This window comes from Takifugu flavidus, chromosome 8, assembly GCF_003711565.1.
Source record: "Takifugu flavidus isolate HTHZ2018 chromosome 8, ASM371156v2, whole genome shotgun sequence".
Classification (NCBI taxonomy): Eukaryota; Metazoa; Chordata; class Actinopteri; order Tetraodontiformes; family Tetraodontidae; genus Takifugu; species Takifugu flavidus.
This window is the reverse complement of record NC_079527.1, coordinates 7,880,061-7,899,846: the sequence shown is the minus strand read 5'-3', so window position 1 is coordinate 7,899,846 and position 19,786 is coordinate 7,880,061. Positions and strand designations below refer to the sequence as shown.

Here is a 19,786-nt window from a genome sequence, read left to right as displayed (position 1 = left end):
CGTAACATGTGAAAACCGCCACGCTCCAGTGTTTCAGCCTGGAAAAGAGGCTCCTGGAATCACTTATGCTGCTTTTAAACCGTGGTAACAGATGGATGTGTGGTATAACTGCTAACACACAACTGGGAAGGTGCACGCCGCCGTGTGAAGGAGCCGCGGCCCAGGGTGCCCCCTGCGGTCACACGTCACCGTTTCACCGCAGCGTTGAAGATAAATGAGCTGGGATTCTTCCTCCCTGCATGCTTGATGAAGCTCTGTCCATCTGATGGGAGCTCACGGTGGCCGGATGGAGAAATGAAACAGCGCCTGCAAAGCTTCTCGTCTGAGGTCGATCGCTCATTTATTCCTTTTCCCTCACGCTGATCCACCAATTAGGATTTGGACATTACCCCACAGAAGGGATTGGAAGGCTAAGAAGATCGTCTGGAACCTGGAATGAGATGGTGTCGAAGCATTCAGCATCTTTTACTGTATAGTTTCACATTACTGTGTTTCTCCAGTAAACTTTTTTTTATTCTTTATGGTTTAATTGGTCCAGTGGGATAGCTGCTGCAGGGCCTGTGAAGTGCTAAAATCCTGAGCCGGGAGTTTTTGCAGATGATTCTTGTCTGACTGAAAGATAAATTTTTGTTTTCTTGAGCTGTTACATTTAAGTGTCAATAACAGGACTTGAAAATGTCATGTCAGGGTGTCCCGAGGAGCAGCAGAATATAACCTCCCACATCTGCAGTTCAGAAGAAAACCCTTTTAAACTGAACACTTATCGAAAGAAGCGGTCCTTTAAGGCAGCTGAATTACTTCTACCTAGAGAGAGAAATCATAAAATATTCAATATACTGCCCTCACTTCAGCAAATTGGAGCCAAATTTACTTCCCACATCGCCCACAGTATTCCCTGTTTCTCAGATTTATAACAGAAAAATTTTCTCTTTCTATCAAGATTATAAAATATGAAGGACGTAAGAGCACACTTAAATCACAGCTATGGTATAAAGAGCAGGGATGGTTGAGGTTTGAACCTAAAATGCTGTTGGATTATTGAGCTAAAATATTTCTTATGACACTATCAATTGTAAAAATTATGGATTTCTTTCTTTTTTTGCTTATATTTTTGATATTGTACTTTGCAGACGGTCCCTTAAGGATAATACGACAACAACACGGTTGTCCACAGAGTTAGAATTTCCCCATTAGTCATCTCAAATGTGTAACTGCCTGGTGTTTTTGAAATTACCATGTTGTTCTCGTCCCCGAGATTATTTTTGCTGTTGAGTTTCTGCTCATGAAGCTCAAAAACCCATTATGGCAGTAAACGACCTCTGTGTTCTCAGGATAGTCGGTGATTACTGTACCTTTGTTAAACTCCTCATGCAGGTTGTTGCTGGTACGTTAACACTTTAACACAGATGGCTCGTTGCAATAAAAACACCAAAGTAATCCCTGCTCGATCCTGAATATGGAAGATGATGCGTCATGGAGTCGTTTGGCAGACGTTTCATTATATTTATTATTAGTTTTTATGTCAGTCCGCAGAACAAAAAAAAACACATTATATATGTACTACACACACACACACACACACACACACACACACACACACACACACACACACACACATTAAATTACATTCAACATTTTAAATATAGAATATTTGAGCTAGAGCCCAGTGACCCTGCTGGTGGGCTGCAGTACAGGCCACGGCTGGCTAACTAAGTTAATGGTAAACTAGGTAAACTACTATTAAATAACTAAACTAAGAAACAATGATATAAACCATTTATGCAGGGCACTTTTTTAAGCCCTAACACTGATTTTACAGTATCGGTTCCCTGTTATGCAGCAGCATTTTTCCTCCTTGTTGAGGCCAAGAGGCTGAAAATTTGTAGGTTTAATTAGTTAACTGTACCTGGGTAACACACTCTCTGGGAATCTTTCTGGGAGAGAAGGCAGCTGCTCTAATGAAACTCATCCTTTGTGTGTGTGCTAGTGTGGGTGCTTGGAATGTGGCAACTGTAGGTGCAGATGACACGCTGCCCTTGAAAAGCATGTTCTCTGCAATACTGAGACGAAAACAAAGCCAAGAGAAATGCAACTTTTCTGCAGCTGTTATTCAAAGCATACACACCAAACATGGTGTGTTTATTGTGTGTTCTTTCACAGATGGAATAATTTCACCCTGCGGCTGAAAATGGATGACGCACGCTTTAGCTTCAGTTTGGTCTTAACAGCTCATAAAAGTAGCTGAATTTCAAATAGACGATGCGAATGCAAAATGCCTCAAACAGGAGCAGATTCAGTATCTGTATGTTAAATAAGGTTCATTCGTACCTTGGCTAGGATGAGACCACCCACTGCACCAGCTGACCTGCACATACGGCAGCTAAAAGAACCCTTTTATAAACGACAACATTCACACTGTTCCAGACGAAGAAGACAAACCCTTAAAAAAAAGATTAGGTCAGCAGTCTCTTGTTAACAGAATGAAATAATAAAGAAAAATCCCAGCATATTGTTTCCAAGCATCAGCACCCTGGGAAAGATATGCTGGTAAATTGACTATCAACCGTAACATTACAATCTTTTTCATTTTCACACAATCACTTCTGTTAATACTTTAAAGGTCATGTTTCAGACCAAAGCAGCTCTGCTTTCCCGTGTGTTTCCTAAAGCCGGTGACCTTGTTTGTCTGATGTTTGTAGCATTTCTGTTTTGTTATTTTATCACTCCGGGGGGCACATTAAACGTCATTCTTTAAAAATGAAATACATCTCCAAATACTGATGTCGTGATTGGTCATGTGACTACTAAAGGTCTGTATACATCAACAGAACATCAGTGTTGGATCAGGAGTTTAAACCCCATCACCTGCCCTCCCTCCCTCCCTAGCTGCTACACACACGCGTGCACACACCTCCTGTGGAGAAGGTTTGAGCAGGCATAATTACAGTGCTGCCACAGATATAGGAAGAGGGGCGTCTGCAGGTGGGAAAGCTCGCAGGCATCGCAGCAGGTGGAGGAGGAAAAGGCAATAAAAAGATCTCAAAATCAACCAACCAACAGAGGGGCGCAATTACCGCCTGACCGTGGCTACCGGCGGCGCTGTGCTGTGGCAGCGTTCTATATGAAACAGCTCATCTCACCCAATCAGGGTGAATGTCTCACTCTTCCAGGTATAAAAGCAAAGCTGAGCATAGATTTACGTTACTATGAAGGTCAGATGTTAGCTCTTCCCTGGATATTAGAATTATAGATTAGACGCTGGAACTCTGGTGCTTCTAAAGAGGCAAAGAGGTTTCGCAGGCTGGTGTGATTTAAACGCATCCAACCACAGGCTACTAAAACCTTGAGCTGGGATTGATCATTCTTGTTATAAGCCTCAGATATAAAAAAGATATTGTACAACTCCCGCTGAGTACAGTTCAGCCAACGAGTGTGTCAATATCGCCAACATCAGGGGGGAAACAGGCTTGTTTGCTCATGTAGTCGTTGTATTATGAGGCAAAATTAAATCATTTGTTACTGTAAATGATCTCCAGAAGCGTTTGGAGTGTATTAATATAATTCCGCTGATACATGTGGCTGAAATCTGCTGTTAACAGGAGCATTAATGATGCCGTTAAGTCTATTTATTCGGTGCTGATTGCCTGTTTTGTTGTTATTGGAGTAAATTGCACAACAGTTGGGTAACAGGAGTGTGATTAGCGTGTATGCAGACGATGCTGTGGCATAAGTGGGGCTCAAAATGACCCAAAGTAGTATATTCATTTGTAATTTAATGCCAACATCTTGATATATTTGTTCCTGGAGGATGGATATTTTTAAGCAGTTAAAATGTGAAATATTTTCCTGTTGAAATTCTGTTTTTCTGAACACTTGCAAGAGAGCATTAAAACTGGTCTGGGTCGGGATGCAACACAAGAGACAAAACCAGTGACAACAACCACACAAACAACAACACAGATGCCACTTCAAATGATATAATTCCTTCTCTAATTGCTTCGGAATATTCGGATCTGATGGTGGATTGTCTGTTTCTGGCTTTGATCTTCCATTACAGCTGAACTGAGCCTTACAGCTTGTATCAGTTTGCAAGAGCTGAGCCGCCTGATATCCAGTTCTGTCTAGTTTGGGCAGAAATTCTCAAAAGTGTAGCAGCGTACGTTGTGTGTGATTAGTTGCTGCGGCTCAGGCGGCCTGTGTGCAGAGCGTTCTGGGATCCTCCGTACACAAACCTCTGAGCAGCGTTTGCTTGTTTTAGGCTGTTCAGAGCATTGTGACATATTTACTGGAGGAGAATAACAGAGACGGAGAATCAGAAAGACACAAGTGTTTGGCTGCTATACAATTACTGTTAAAGTGTTTAAGGTTAGAAATGTTCTATTATGTCCTGTGTTGCCTGCCTCAATGGGTTCATTCATGTAGCTTCGGTCTCACACGTCTGTGTGACAGACAAAAGAAAAAGACAACAAACATGCAGCCTCAGTTCTGGCTCTTCACCCCGAGAGTCTTATGACGTTCTGTACGTTTGTACACTGAAGGTAATCTGATAATTGGACTGGAATATGTAAACCACAAATTCCAGTGATCGGATTTTGATGGGCGTGTCAACTCCTCAGTACAACAGTGCTTGTTTGGGGATCAGTTTTAAAGATTTAGTTTGTTCATTTGGGAGGGACTCTGGTTTGTCTGGACAGACAAAGGAGACATATTATTTCTCAAAGTTCATCAGGCTGCATTGCGCCACCTTTCAATCAGGCTGATGATGGCAGCAGAAATGAGGTTCTCCCGAGGCTCTTCGCCTCAGAGATAAATATCCAGGGGATGTTACAGGATGCGGGAGACACAAACGACGCGTTTTACTGGCGAGACGAACGAGGCTTGGAAGTGGAGCAGAAGTTTGAGGAGCTGTCCAGTTGCTGAAAGAACAGCAGGCAGCCTTCCAATTACTCACCAGAGCCGCTGCATCGGATGGAAATGAATAGTGTGAACATAAACAAGCACTTCCCTCCTTGGAATATGACAGGTTCTTTTTTTTCCAAATTTACAGTGTGTCGATAATTTGAGGCAGCATCAGACAGAAATCCGCCCTGCTGCGTCGTCCTGAACACAGGACGATGTTTCATTTTAACTGGGGGAAGAAACTGGCTGTCAAGATACTTCTCCAGCTTTGATGAGGATGTAAAGAAATATAATCCAATATTCCCCCCCCTCGGAGCTCATTCATTCTCTTCAACGGGCTCTTAACACCAATTTGGAACAAATCTAACGATCGGGTGCAGCCGTGGATCAATAGCGTGAGTCTGCAATGAGTGTCAGTCATCGCTCGGGTGTATGAGAATGCCGACAGGAGGGGTGGAGTTCACAGCTTTTACTTTTCTGCTCTGGCAAAAGAGCGCAGTCTTTGCCTGGAAAACGGCGCAGTTGGCGCTGATGCGTCCTGGCATGTGATTCCACTCTAGCCAAGACCGTCGCCACCACCACCGCAGCCCTCCATTAAACTTCCCATGCTGTTTCCCGTCCAATGGACAGCACTTAGGTGGTGTGCCTGGACCCTATCGGCTCGCTCGACTGCCGCGCTCCGTCTCCCCGCCGCCGTCGACTCTCCGGGTTTACAGGGACTCACGCAGCTCGGAGAGCTTGCCTGGGTCTCCTGCACGCATGGAGGGGGACGATATGGACAAGGTGGAGGCCACGACGACCGTCCGCGACTTCGATCCCATCAGCGGGAGCATCCCTGCCACCAGAGTGGAGATCACGGTGTCTTGCAGGTGGGTTCGCGTCGGCTAGAATCGGTCTGGGCTTATTTCTTTGGAAGGGGGGAGACTTCGGAGCGTTTTGGATGCGTTTTCGCTTTTGGAAAACAGACCAGTGAGTTAAGTTGCTACTTTTGTTTTAACTTCAGTGGTGAAGCATAGTAACAGAATTTTATCTTTTAAAATAAATCAATAAAATGATTACAAAATAGACTTTAAAATGGTTACATGGGTGGAAAACGTCGGTGAAATGCGCGCTGCCGATGATTGACCGCCTTTATAGCCGCATTTTAACTCGACTATTTAATCATAAATCTCGCCAAAGAGCATTTATAGACCACTCGTGTTCAACTTGGAACTTTATTCTTATGTTTGGACAAAAATTTCGCGCATTGACGTTACTATGTGTCTCGCGCGTTAAAGGGCGTTTGAGTTTTACGCGCGCCAAGTCGCGTGCCACGCCGTGCATCGACTAGAGTTTGTTGGCGTGCATGCGCTTCGCTCCCCCCCAGGCAGCATTAAAGTCTCCAAACGTAATGGTGGGGGCATTCATTCCTTCCTGCCCGCACCTCGGTTGTTGGGTGGGGCATCGCTGATCGCAGGTAGAGCCGCCGCGTGCTGCTGCATTCACGTACAGCAGCTATAGTGGCTCCATACGGTTCGGCAGAGCCTTTGAAATTAACATTTCTCGCGGAAATACTCGTTAATTTATGTTGCGGGGTCTCTGGGGCTTTGTGTCATTGGGCCGGTGTTCGGCTCTCTGCAGCTCCAGAATCGTTATTATATACATATAAATAATGTGTTCCCCCGAGCAACGTCTTTGAAACGCATCCCGTGGAGATTCCATAAAGGACCGTAAAGGAGAATTTCTTTTTTTTCCACTTCTCTGCTGACATCTCAAACGTACACACTCCATCATTTAATGTGGGAGAAAGCAATTTTCTTACTTGGAGCTGTTTTATTTTGCCATGCAAAGGACAAAGAAACACATTTATTATTGTAAATTCATAATGTACAGCAAATATGTAATGTTAACGGTGATGAATGGAAAGAGTGGGGGGTGGGGTGGGGGTTAAAGAAGATAATGTGTGTTAAATACGGCTCCACTGCAGGACCTTATGTTGATTTAACGGGTCGAGGCTGTGTTTGCAGGAGCGTCGACTTTAGGATGTGTGCGTTTGCTGTGTGTATTTCATGTTTTATGAGCAGCAGCTGGGCTCGTGTTATTTCTCACTTGGTATAAAAACACTCTCTCCCCCCCTGCTTCAAGCAAAAAGCTGGGATCTGTGCAGATGCCCCCGGGCTCTGCCGATCTAAAATCCCTTGTCTGTCATTAAAGTCTGTCGGAGCAAACACTTGCTCCAGGACAGGGTTTGAAAGCAGGAATCGCTCCTGCTTTTACCGGACCCTGATGCATCGTCTGCTGACAAAGACTTCAGGGTCGGTGCTTGTTGCTGTTATTGGTGGAGATTGCTCCAATAGCTCACGGCCGACCTCCAAGGATCCCCCCCCCGCCAAAGATGGAGCAGCGTGCGGCCGAGAGGGTGCAGAGCCATTCCTCCTGCTTACCGGCCAGCCTGCGGATGCCCCCCCCCCCCACCGCTCGGCGGAAGCGGAAAAGAAACAATGGTGTTATGTGAGGAAGAGACACCGGCTCCTCAAACTGTGTAATTGATTTAGTAAGCCTGAGCGCTCTGAGGTTGCAGTGCACGTGGAATTGAATTGGGGCTTGCGGCTCTACCGGCATTCTTATAAGCTTCTGCCAATATTGCGGCCTGAAAGGACGGAGCAGACAAAGCCACGTAGAGAGAGCTGCTCTTTGCCGTGCAGGTGCTCCGTTCTCCATCTTTGGCTCTGATTTGGTGCTGGTTGGCCAGCTTTTAAGGGCCGCACTCCCCATCTGGAGTGAGATGGTTCTCAAACTCAAGTGGCCACATTCTATTTCCCTCCATGCATGCCCAAAAATTTAGTTCAGTGGGTTAAGGTCAGCGGTCCCCGGGCTCCTCTGCCGGATCTATCCGTGACAGTAATGAGTTTGTTCATGGGTTAATATTTAAGCAGCGCTCATGAATTCTTAATGAGCTGTCTGCGCACTTTGCTACATCATTCTTTAATTATGACCAGCAGAACATCTGAATCCCGCCGGAATGCAAAAGCCTCGACTTTAATATCTCCTCGCACCAGACGGCCTCGGTGCACAATGACTTTGGGGGAACCGGGAGGCCCTTCCCGCTGTGAAGAACGCTTTCGGTAACGAATGTTGGGAAAACTGTGAAAGCTGACGGGTCTTCAATTACGGAACGTTCCCTCTGTTTCTCCGCGGTTCATCTCAGCAGAGATCCACGTGCAGCATGTGACCCGAATGGAGCGGCACAAATGATAAGACTGACAACCCCGACAGAGGTTTATACTCCTTATCAGGGGAGCGAGGGGGGAAAGAGTTTCCCGCTCTTGAAAGATTGGTTTTTGACAGCTCATTGCTCTCTACATCAGAGAGAACCTAACAAGGACCTGACGGAAAGCCCAAATCTGGACCTTGGCTACACTGTCTGGTGTGCACACTTATCAAACAAAACCACAAGGATACCAAGTAAATGTTCCTGCTACTCTACAGAGAGAATGTCGTGGGTTTTTACTGGTGCCCTGCCACCATTAAAAAGCAGCGCAGGTTTATCTATTAAAAGAGGAATCGCCTGACAAAGGGACGCTCTCCTCTGCTGCGCTCCACCTCCCACCTGATGCATCAGCGATGGGATTTAACAGCCCCTCTCCCTCCATGTTGCATCTCCCATCCCGCCTCTTCTCAGCTCCTCTTTGCAGCCTGTAGCAGCCTTCGTTGGCCGTGACCGACCGGTAAGAGTACAGCCCTACGTCCAATCAATGCGTTTCATCAGCCGGGAGGGAGGGGGGTTTATCCCAACCGGGCCCCGCCGCTCCACAGGGATTGATTAACCAATGGAATATGCCAAGAGGTCACATGATCCCATGACTATGACCTCTCATTGAGAGGATCCATGGGGCTCAGAGCTGGTGTAACACTGTCCCTCGGGGTCAATATGGAAACCCACAGCCAGCCTCCAGAGCTGAAGCCTTCCAGAGGCAATCAGTGGAACGGAGATGGAGCCAGCTGAAATCGACGGGATGATTAGTACACGTGGAACTGTTGTTCGGCCTGTCAGCCACGGTCGTTTGGGATTCACACTGTGCAGCTTCCCATTGTGTATGACAACAGCATGTGTAGATGTTGCTCACCCACTGTATCACAGCTCTTTTTACTTTCACCCGTCTCTCCAGCGCCGGTAGAGAAACGCTTTCATTTAAAATCCTTTGCATTGTGCAAGCGCATTAAATATTAATAAAGGGCTCCTCTAAGTAAAGGACGAATTTCAATTTGCTGTGCTTTTACCACACAGTTGTTTTCAGTCCATCTTCTGGGTTAACCATGACCTGGGGGAGGCTGGCGGTCTCTATCTCGGAGGATGCTCCGCGCCTGTGAATGATGTGTCGCATCTGTTTTGGAGAATGAAGAGACCCCACAGCACCAACAGGAGGATTTTTATTTATTTATTTATTTTTGCCTCCAATTTTTGGGGAGGCTCACAGGCCGATGAATCGGATAATTATGCATGAACCCCTGACACGGTGAAAATGAGTTTTGATCCCGGTCACTCGGCTTGTCGTCGTGTCAGTAAAATTGATATATTCTCATCTGGGTTTCGGAACAGCTGGGGAGGACCCAGTGCCAGTGGTGTAGAACACCCTGGAACGTGACCCCAAAGTGTTAATTGCAGTGAGAGGAAAAGTCACCATACGAAATAAAGGCGCCGCGGCTTGGCTCGAGAGTATCGAAGCCGTCTGTGCCGCTATTTTCAGAGAAGCTCAAGGGTCAGGAGAGGGTGTTAGTGGATTTCTGCGCCGAAGGATATTTAACCCAACATCACAGCGTGATTGGGAAATGTCAAAGCTGCTATCAGATGCGAGCAGAGGGACATATGGCTGGGTGGACGTTTGATGTTGCATCAGCTCATGGCTCCTGCTCGTCAGGTTACGCACTCTTTTACATTCTGTCTGCAAAACTGAGCGCAAACAGGCTGTGGGAAAATTAGCAAAATGGAGGTCAACTTTCAAAAAGAGTTCCCTTTACTCCGTCTTCTTCATTTGGAAACACTGGGAGGTAACATTTCCGGATGATCGGTTTTGTACGGTTGTCAAATTGAACACGTTAATGAGGGATAATCCTTTATTTATAATTAATGCATTCATTCAAAACAAAATGAATTCATGTGCAACCATAGCTGTTCGCAAGAGGGGGATGGAGGCAAAAGGAGTGAAAGGAGTTTTAATTTTACCAAAACACGGTGAGTGTGGAGCTCCAGCTCGGTAAAACACACAAGCAACACACAAGCCTTGCACGTCAGGCTAAAGTCTCCCCAACAGCAAATATAGATATTTTTTAACTTATTTGTCATGACTAATTGACAAATACCCCCAACAATTGACAAAATTAGATTAGGATTTTCCCCAAACTGTCTGTTTGACTGGATCCAATAACGATAACGATAGAAAAAGAAATAATAAAAGTATTATTGAAATGGTCTGTGTGTATTTAAAAATAAATCCCTCTCCAGGGGTGCAGTTTCAGGCTGAATAGATGTTTGCCTCCACCTACCTGCTGTGTGGGGCCCTCGCCTATAGAAGCTCAACCATCAATTAGGCCACTTCACTCCTGTGTTCCCAGTCTATATGTGTTGCCCCCCCCTCCCCTTATACCAATTAGTGTTACCGTCTGCGAGGGTTTTTCATGCTTTATTATCACCATCACTGCTGAGATTGACCTCCGCTTCCTCTGCTCCACACTTGGCTGCGTTTCTGTTTTAATGTCCCCGTTTAATGATCACTTATTTTCATTTCTACAGTACGTCTGAGCTCAGAAACGCTCCAATGTGCCCCATTTGTTTTCTTGCTCCGTGCCCACTGCCGCTCCGGAGATCTTGGGCTTTTTTTTTCAAATGGAACCGAGAGCGGAGTCGGGAGTTCTCCGCTGACTTTGTGTGAAGCTCTGCTGGAACTGCTGTCTAGAATCCATCCCCCCTCCACTCTGAACAAAAACACCTTCCAGTGTACCGGCAAGTTATTAACAGAGATTTTATTCCCCGGTTGCGTCTTTGTCACACAGGCTGTGTGGGGGAGAAAGAACATGCGTGTTCTCATCCCTGATGAAAGCCAAAGGAGGGGTTTTATGACGGAGATTTGGTCAGAGATGGCCGTCCAGGGAGCCCTCTGCTGCAGGTAATGTTCACCTGGGGACCGGAAAGGTTCCCAGGTCCAACAGAACCTGAATAATTAAGATGGAGGAGAAGTCAGCAGTTGTGAAGGTCAGCAGATGGGTCTGCTGCTAATCAGCAGATAAAACCGTGTGTTCAGCGGGGAACACTTGAAAAAAAAAAGTAGAGCAGATTTTCCTCTCTGGCCGCTGCAGGGACCCGGTGATGGTCGGAGGAGACACGACCAGGGTCACTTTGAATAAAGATCCCAGATCCAGTCCGCAGGAATGGTGGTTCTACTGTCAGTCATGCTGTTTGTCACACTGCACACTTACTCTGCATGTGTGTGTGTGTGTGTTTTAAAAAAAAACCACACACACAAATGATCAGCATGTGAATTTGTTTGAACCCATCTCCAGTCACCAGCATTTCTGCCTGTAATACATTTTCTTTACTCTTTTCTGTCAAAGAAACCAGGATGTGACCTGAAAGAAAACCTTGGCCGGCAGCACATCCCTCCCGTGTACGCTTCAATGAAGCTGCTTAAATGTGTGTGAGGATAAAAAAAAGACCCCGCGCTGACCCTGTGGTGTGTGCGTGGAGAGGAACTGCCTCTCAGGTTCTCTCTCCAGTTAAAAAGCAGAGGGTCGGAGGGCAGGAGAGAAAATGAGCCAACATTATCCTTCAGGCTCTCTTCCCTGCAATTTTGCATGGTCCCTGGTGTAATATAGATAGTTTTCCCAACTGTAACCTATTCTGAGGGTTGACTTTCATTTTTGCCTGGTTCCTGCCGGCGCCTTTGCGGCGGCGGCTGGTGATGGAAAGTTGACTGAACTCGGCAACAGAGATGCGGGTGATTGTGTGTGGAGCCAAACAAAGAAGCCCGGGCAGCCGTGGCGTCGATAGGCTCCCCTGAGCTTCAGTTTAAAGTTGCTCTCCCTGTCTGTCGCACTGACTCAGATCCTGGATCTGGTCTGTGAGAGCCTCACTGGTCCACCCGGAGGTGACGGTCGTGTATGTGATTTCATTCTCTCTCTTTTTTAAAAGAAAATATCATCTATCAAAAAATAAAAACATAAAATAAGATAACCCCACTTAAATATACTTTTCACCAAATCATGAGGTATTTTCTCCAGGGGGGTAATTATGATCCTCACCACTCGGAGAAAGCAGAGGAAAATTAAGGGAGGGCATTAACAACCAGCCTCACGAAGCAAGAAGCTGCTAAAATTTCTCCGGGGGTCTGACCAAGAGCGAGCATCTGCTCCTAATATATTCTTTTTAAATTAGAGTTCAGCTGCCAGACGTGTTTTAGAGGTCAAACCTTCACCCTTTTCACTGTGTTTAGGGCGACGGAGGGGTTGAGACTTGATTCCAGGATTCCAGATGGAGATAATGGTGCTAATATTCCAGATTCCTCTGCTAATTCCTGATAAATAACATAGACACAGTTTTCCTACATTAAATCCTGCAGACTGAGACTTTTTAATGAGGGTGGTGAAATTAGAGCAGATATTAAAGATCTTCATTTATACTTTTACGATAAATGATCACTCAAGAAATGAGTCCTAGTTTATGTGCCAGCGTCCCCTCCAGCTTAAAGAAACATCCGTCTTAAAGAAAGATGATCATTTGATCCCTCAGTGATTGAAAGAGTGGAGGGTTAGAATTTTGGGAGAGGCAGTTATTTCACACAGATTATCTGAGATCAGCCCCCCCCCCCCCACACACCACATGCGCTTGTCTCCGATGGATCACTGCTGCAGATCAATAACTGAAGCATCTTGTGGACGAACACATTAAGGGCCCAAAACCCGCAACCTTTTTCCTTCCCGCGTTTCCTCTGCTGCCCTGAACGATGGACGATGTGATGGACGAGCTAATTGTTGGAGGGTAATGGATGCTAAGCACTAACAGGTGGATACAAAGAGGCAGTTAGTCACGGATGGCTTTGTTATCTCCAATGATAATTACGCCGACAATGTTCCAACTGTAGTCAGGTCAGCCCGGGGCTAATACCCGACGAAACTGCGTATTATTTCACCATGTATCCCTCTGATAGATTTCGTCAGGGATGCAGCATTACGCCTGTATAAATGACGTCCCGCTGCTTGGATTTGGTCCGAAAAGCTCATCTATATTCATTGGAATGCAGCTGTCGCCTAAAGGGAGTAGGATGCTAGCGCACGGATTATATCAATGCTGCCAACAATCCAGCGCTACAAATTTTTAGATTTTTAATATCTGCAGGTTTTTGGCATCACACTGACATGTTAATGAGATCTTTGAGGTCGACCGGGAAAAGGCGCCTCATCTGGTGCATCGAATGAGGAGATTGATGACGAAGTTATATTTTGTTTAGGGAATAAAGGCTTATTGGATCCTGTAAAGCAGCGGACAGGAAGGCTGAGGGGAATGACAGAAAATGTCAGAATTATGGGCATCTGGTGAGCTAAAGGGATGAGCAAATACAGATCACAGATCAGGCCACCTTACGATTGATACTCTAGTGCCATTTTACAATTGGAATGTTCTTAATCTGGTATCAGGTGTGATATCCATACCTGCTAACATTGGCACGCAATTCCCAAATAATAGATCATCTTTCTTTAAAGAGTATGTAACCTACAGACATAAAAAAAAACAGTTTTCCCTATATATATATAATTAGCTATAGCGTGACCGACTTAATGCACATATAAATAAGCTAGCAGCTACTGCAAGTTCTTGCTCCAATCACTAGGACAGCACTCGCTCCCCCCACCCCCCCATCCCCACACACACACCTCTGTCGTAATAAGCTGCTTACAAAGAGTGTTCTCCTGCAGAGGGTAAGTCTCCACTCAGCTTTAGTGCCATCGTGCCTGCACTTAAAGGTCATCTGCTCATTCTGGAAGCCTGTTTCAGGTCTCGAGAATCACGCACAATAAGTTGTGAAGAGTGAACATGTAGTGAGTGCAACAAAAAGAAGTTCACAATGACATCACAGTTGAAGGCATAAAATGAGAGCGATATAATAGAAGTGACCAGACACGATGCAAAAGTCAGGGGAAGTATCAGAATTTTTCTGTAATAAACAGGAACTTCTGCCTGGCAGAGGCTCAAAACTCGGAATGACTGATTCATGTTCCTGCTGATCAGGTTTTATTTTTTTCAATTCTGAACGAGTCAATGAACCCGCCCGTTCGCCTGGCTGTGTTTGAAGATGCTGGGCGATGATCAAAGTCGGGAAAACTAGAGGGAAAAGCGCCTCCTCAGTGAGACGGGCTTTATCTTTGTCTCTGGCAGATTTGGCTTTGTGGAAATGCTGTTGCAGGTATCTTGACATCAAACGGGGAACCTGTTTTCTTTGATTGCGTTTCAAGCTAATACAGAAACGGTCTGACGGAGCCTGACCGCTGAATCCAAGGAGGGGAGCGGTTTGATGGTCGGAGCATCAGAGAGGTGTGAAACGCACCGTTGACTCAAGCACATTTAGCATGAATCTATTTGAGTAAGCCAACCTAAATAAAATTAATTACTTCGGTTCGGTTTAACTGTTAGCTGAGCAGGACTGCATGTGTGATAGAAACTCTAACACAAAGAGTAATTTATGTATAATTTTTCTCAATTATGTATGCTGCCTGGATGCCAGTGCTGCTGTTTTTAACCTCATTAAAATATTGTCTGTTGTTTTTGCCAATGCAAACGAGGCGAAGTCCAGTCATGAATTCAAGGCCCAATAATAAATAAAACTGAAGCAGAAGGCTGCAGCAGCAAACACTTGGGTGATTAATCACAATCACAAAGAAAGAGGAGATTGTTCGGGGTTCTAGTGCCTCTTTATTATTTGAGTGTAGCAGGACGATTAAAAACATCATTAAAACATCGACTATTTTAGTTCTCGACTTGTAGTTGCACCACACCTCTAAAAAAATGTCCCTCTTTAGGACGTCTCTGTGTGTCGTCCACGTGGTGATGGGCACACTGTTGCTTCCAGCTCCGCAAAGTTCAGTTGGAGCTTTTTGGTGCTATGTTGAAGAGCTGCTTTTCACTATGAGGGCAAATTCCTTCTGAACAAAAGATGTCGCTGTCGCCATGGCTACAGGTGTTTCCCGCAGTTGCAAACTAAAATCATGTTTTGCTGGGGAGCTCTGAGGGAGGCAAAACTAAATAAAATGCAGGTGCTGGTTAAACAGAGAGATTCTTGTGAAGGATACAAAATGAAATAATAGCTTGAAAATTTAGCATAAAGAGGCTCCATGCTGGAGAAGAGCCTTTGATCAGAACAAAGACAGAAACCTGAATAACAGTGTTTTTCTCCCATGTTTCTTCTCTTCTCCCGCAGGAATCTCCTGGACAGAGACACCTTCTCCAAATCTGACCCATGTAAGTTGCCTGTCTGTCGGTGCTAATGGAATGCTCCACGCTCACCTTCGTCTTCTGACTTTCTTTTTGTTTCTGTTGTGCGTATTCTCTCCTTTATGCTGAGCCTTACATTATTTAACTTCACTCTGCTGTTTCAAATTGTTCCTTCAATAGCTGGGGCGGTGTTACAACCTTTGTCCGCTAAAAGCCACAGAAGGTAGCTTAATCTTAATGCATGCAGAGTGTGTGAACGCGGCTTTGAATACAAATCGAGCCTTTGTTGAAACTCCTGCGAAATAGCCATTTTATTCCTCTTTCCCTCTGAGGATAGAGAACCGAAGAGACATTTAACATGATAGCGAGGGGGTTCATGCCCTTTGTGTAAATATGCTGTTAAGAAAATACCACATCCGCCCTTTTCCCCCCAAAATTCGCCAGTGTTGCAGGCCTACGGCCGTTTGGGTCGGTCCTCTTCGCAGTTATCTGCTTCACTGGAAGCTGAGCAATCAGACAGGAGACTTTTACAGTTGCAACATTGTGTTTGGACGGCAGGGCTGCTTCACGCTCTCTACGTGGATAGCAGATCTCATTTCATCGAGCAGGCCACTTCATTATGTTGTTGTATGTTGTTATGCGGGACAATGAATGATGAATGTCAGCTATGAAAGGAGAAAACAAAAGCAATTTAAAGGAGCAGCTTGTGTTGTTGGGATTGTTGACGGCTCCCTGTCTCCGCCTTCTCTCTCCTCAGTGGTTGTGCTGTACACGCAGGGTGTGGAGTGCAAACAGTGGAGGGAGGTAAGAGATCGTCTCCGTCTTTCTGTCACCACAACGCACTTCAATCAAATGCTGAGGATGTCACAATCATGTGAAATCGATCAACTGCAAACAATGACTTCTGTCGTTAAACATCGGCCTGGCTAACACCAGGCCTTCATTTGACCAGGAAGTAGAAAATTCCAGGTCAGAGAGTCCATCTAGGAGTAATAGAGGACTGTCAACAGGACTGCTGGCAGGAATAACAATCATGAGAATAGAATTTAAAGTTTGAGAATTGCACTGTGACCGAAGTGACAATTCTTCATTTTTTTCCAAAAACAAGTGGCAATTTACCACAAAGAAACTGGAAAATAGGGGTAAAACTGGAATAACAATACAGCTACATGAAAACTGACCAGCTCTCTGTAAGAAAAACTCAGATTAATAATGAATTCTTTCATTGGTATTGACATCTTCTCCCTCAACTCCAATCAGTCACCTCTATCTGAGGCCCTAATCAATGAAGCCACATCTAACCACGAGTTCATCAGACAGCTGTAATGTCTAATTGGCAGCTGCAATATCTTGGTTAAAGCTCTGGATTTACAGCCAAACATCTGCAGCGGATGGTGGTGCAGTGTGGGTCAGTATTTACACTCAGACAGTCCTGTTGTGAAGGGCAGCCCACGCTGCCTGTATGAAAACACTTTCCTCTTCAAGACAGAGCTGGAGTCAGACACAGACCTCTATAAAATCCATCTTGACTGCAGAGACATTCTAGCTTTATAATGAAACCAGGCGCCATGTTTACCGCAGAAACAAATTTGACATGATTCATTTCATTGCGTCACACACACAAAGAGAGAAGCATGAATATGTTCTTGTGTGAACAAAGGCGTTCCTCTCCCATCTGGGATATTTATTACACCTTGTCTTTACATTGTGGTTCTCATCCAGAACTGATACTTAACTTGAAGCACAAAGCGACAGGATTGGCCTGAAGGTAGATCAGGGAAAGTTGGCCAGACGACCAGTTCGACTGAGTCGAGCGTCTCAATGTCAGCTGACACGCGGATGGAGGAGTAATTAGCTCACCGTGGTCGATGAAATATCAGCCATAGCGCAGCTGTAAATAACAAAGTGCCGGTTGAGAACGCTGATGGATCTGACTGGTGCTGCTGCTGCAGAGGTGATGGGACCAGCAGGAGAAGCCTCCTACACCTGTCGTCTCCGCTCGCACGGCTCCACCTCCAGATTACAAAATGTGGGCGCAGCCTGAGAACAGAGGCAGACTGGCGTTTCCAGCGCACATGACAGGCGTTTTAGTCAGCAGCCGACTGAAGCTGTGCTGTATTGATAAAGCTAAGCCCTCATCTCCCCCCCACCGCCATGTCACGCACTTTTGTTCCTCGCAGAGTTGATACAGCTGGTTGGAGCACTTTTCACAACTGCCACCAACTCCCTATAATCCAATTACTCTTCCGTGGGACAAATGTCCTCCTCCGGCTGCTTCTCAGTCAACAGTGGGAAGGAAATAAACGCTGGCTGATAAATTGTGTTTTCACTCCGCGAGGATGGATTTATCGTTTATTCTGTTTTTGTCACCAACCGTAGTTGAATCTATTAAACCAGATATCTGCAGCTTAGCGGTATTTTATGACTTTAAAGATTTGGAGCTCTGCAAAGCCTTTTGGGGAAAAAATGTGCCGAAGAATGAATGTCAGCAACATTTATCTCGTGTTCTCTAACAGCGTAGGGTGAATGGAATCGCTGCTTTTCAAAAGAACCAAACTAAACCAAAGACAAAGGGACAAACAGTTAAAAGACTTTAGTTTTTCAAGATCTGCAGTTGCAGCTTTGCCTGCAGTCCTACTGAAGACATTCATGTTTCTCTCACTGAGTCCTTTTACGTTGCCATGAAAATCTGATCACTGGGAGTAATCAGACAATTGTAGCAATTGGATCTGATGTGTTTACACACACCTCAGAAATGTAACAATTTGAAAACCCTGGTTTACACGCTTTAGTTCATATCTTGGATTTATTGTGGAGCGCGTGTTGTGATGTCACAATTCCCATTAGTGACCTAATGTGGGAGCTAACAGACCTGCAACGTGTGCAAAGACGAGACAGATTCAACTCGTAACTTTATACACAAAAGAGTCAAAACGAGGACTCAGTCAACCAGTTCAGGATATCCAAAGTACCAATGGAGCCCATCAGTTGAGAAAGGAAGCTGGCAGCTGTGGCGGCTCACAGGCTCCCCCCTCAACCCTGTCAGCGAAGACTGACATGGAGTTGGTCACATCTGCAGATGAATTAGAAGGACCCTTCACCTGGAAGGAAGGAAGCGTGACGAGAGATGGTGTCACAGAGAAATGAAACTTTTATAGTCCCGGGCACACTTCTGTCTCCGGTGGAATGTTGCTCTTCACCAGAGCTGTCCACAGTCAAGAGTTCTGCACATTTAACCTTCCACTCAGATTTAGAACATGTAAAAAAAAATAGCGAGACAGCAGCACTGACCACGGCACACATCACCCGGAAGCACTGACCACGGCACACACCACCAGAAGCACTGACCACGGCACACACCACCAGGAAGCACTGACCACGGCACACACCACCAGGGAGCACTGACCACGGCACACACCACCAGGAAGCACTGACCACGGCACACACCACCAGGAAGCACTGACCACAGAACACATCACCAGGGAGCACTGACCACGGCACACACCACCAGGGAGCACTGACCACAGCACACACCACCAGGAGCACTGACCACGGCACACACCACCAGGAAGCACTGACCACGGCACACACACCAGGAAGCACTGACCACGGCACACATCACCCGGAAGCACTGACCACGGAACACACCACCAGGAAGCACTGACCACGGAACACACCACCAGGAAGCACTGACCACGGCACACACCACCAGGAAACACTGACCACGGCACACACCACCAGGAAGCACTGACCACGGCACACACCACCAGGAAGCACTGACCACGGCACACACCACCAGGAAGCACTGACCACGGCACACACCACCAGGAAGCACTGACCACGGCACACACACCAGGAAGCACTGACCACGGAACACACCACCCGGAAGCACTGACCACGGTACACACCACCAGGAAGCACTGACCACGGCACACACCACCAGGAAGCACTGACCACGGCACACACCACCAGGAAGCACTGACCACAGAACACACCACCAGGAGCACTGACCACAGCACACACCACCAGGGGATGTAGCTCCATTTTGAGCGGCGTGTGTGCAGAGGCCACTGGGATGCACTAATAGATGTGTGGGTTCAAATCTGCACCTTTGATTGTTGTCTTGACTGGCTGTAATCACACAAGTGTGAGCGGGTGTACCTGCTGTTCCTCCTCTCATTAAACCCCAAACACGGCTGTTGAGTCGTTCCCTTCCTGCCGCAGACCCTTAATTTATGCAGCTCAACACCAGTCCTCTGACATTGAATTATTCATCTTGGCTACAATAATTACATCTGTGTGAGTGAGTGTGTGTGTGTGTGTGGGAGTGTGTGTGTGCTGATGTGTTCATCAGCTCATCAGATGGTGTCTTGTCTCTGTTTCATTGACAAATGTTTTTCCTGTGCCTGCGCTGGTGGCTTCCCATTT

The 19,786-nt window shown here is 46.0% G+C and overlaps 1 protein-coding gene across 2 annotated transcripts in view; it reads left to right on the top strand.

The window, feature by feature from the left end:
- The first annotated feature begins 4,858 nt into the window (after nt 1–4,858).
- Nucleotides 4,859–19,786, top strand: part of cpne5a (copine Va) — a 53,691-nt gene continuing 38,763 nt past the window's right edge. Inside the window, exons 1-3 of one of the 2 annotated variants that reach the window (XM_057041087.1) lie at nt 4,859–5,768; nt 15,345–15,385; nt 16,116–16,162. In XM_057041087.1, coding sequence (XP_056897067.1) covers nt 5,659–5,768; nt 15,345–15,385; nt 16,116–16,162 — 198 coding nt within the window. In that variant the 5' untranslated portion in view covers nt 4,859–5,658. The remainder of the gene's footprint in view (nt 5,769–15,344; nt 15,386–16,115; nt 16,163–19,786) is intronic. The other variant, XM_057041086.1, reaches the window with a different exon arrangement.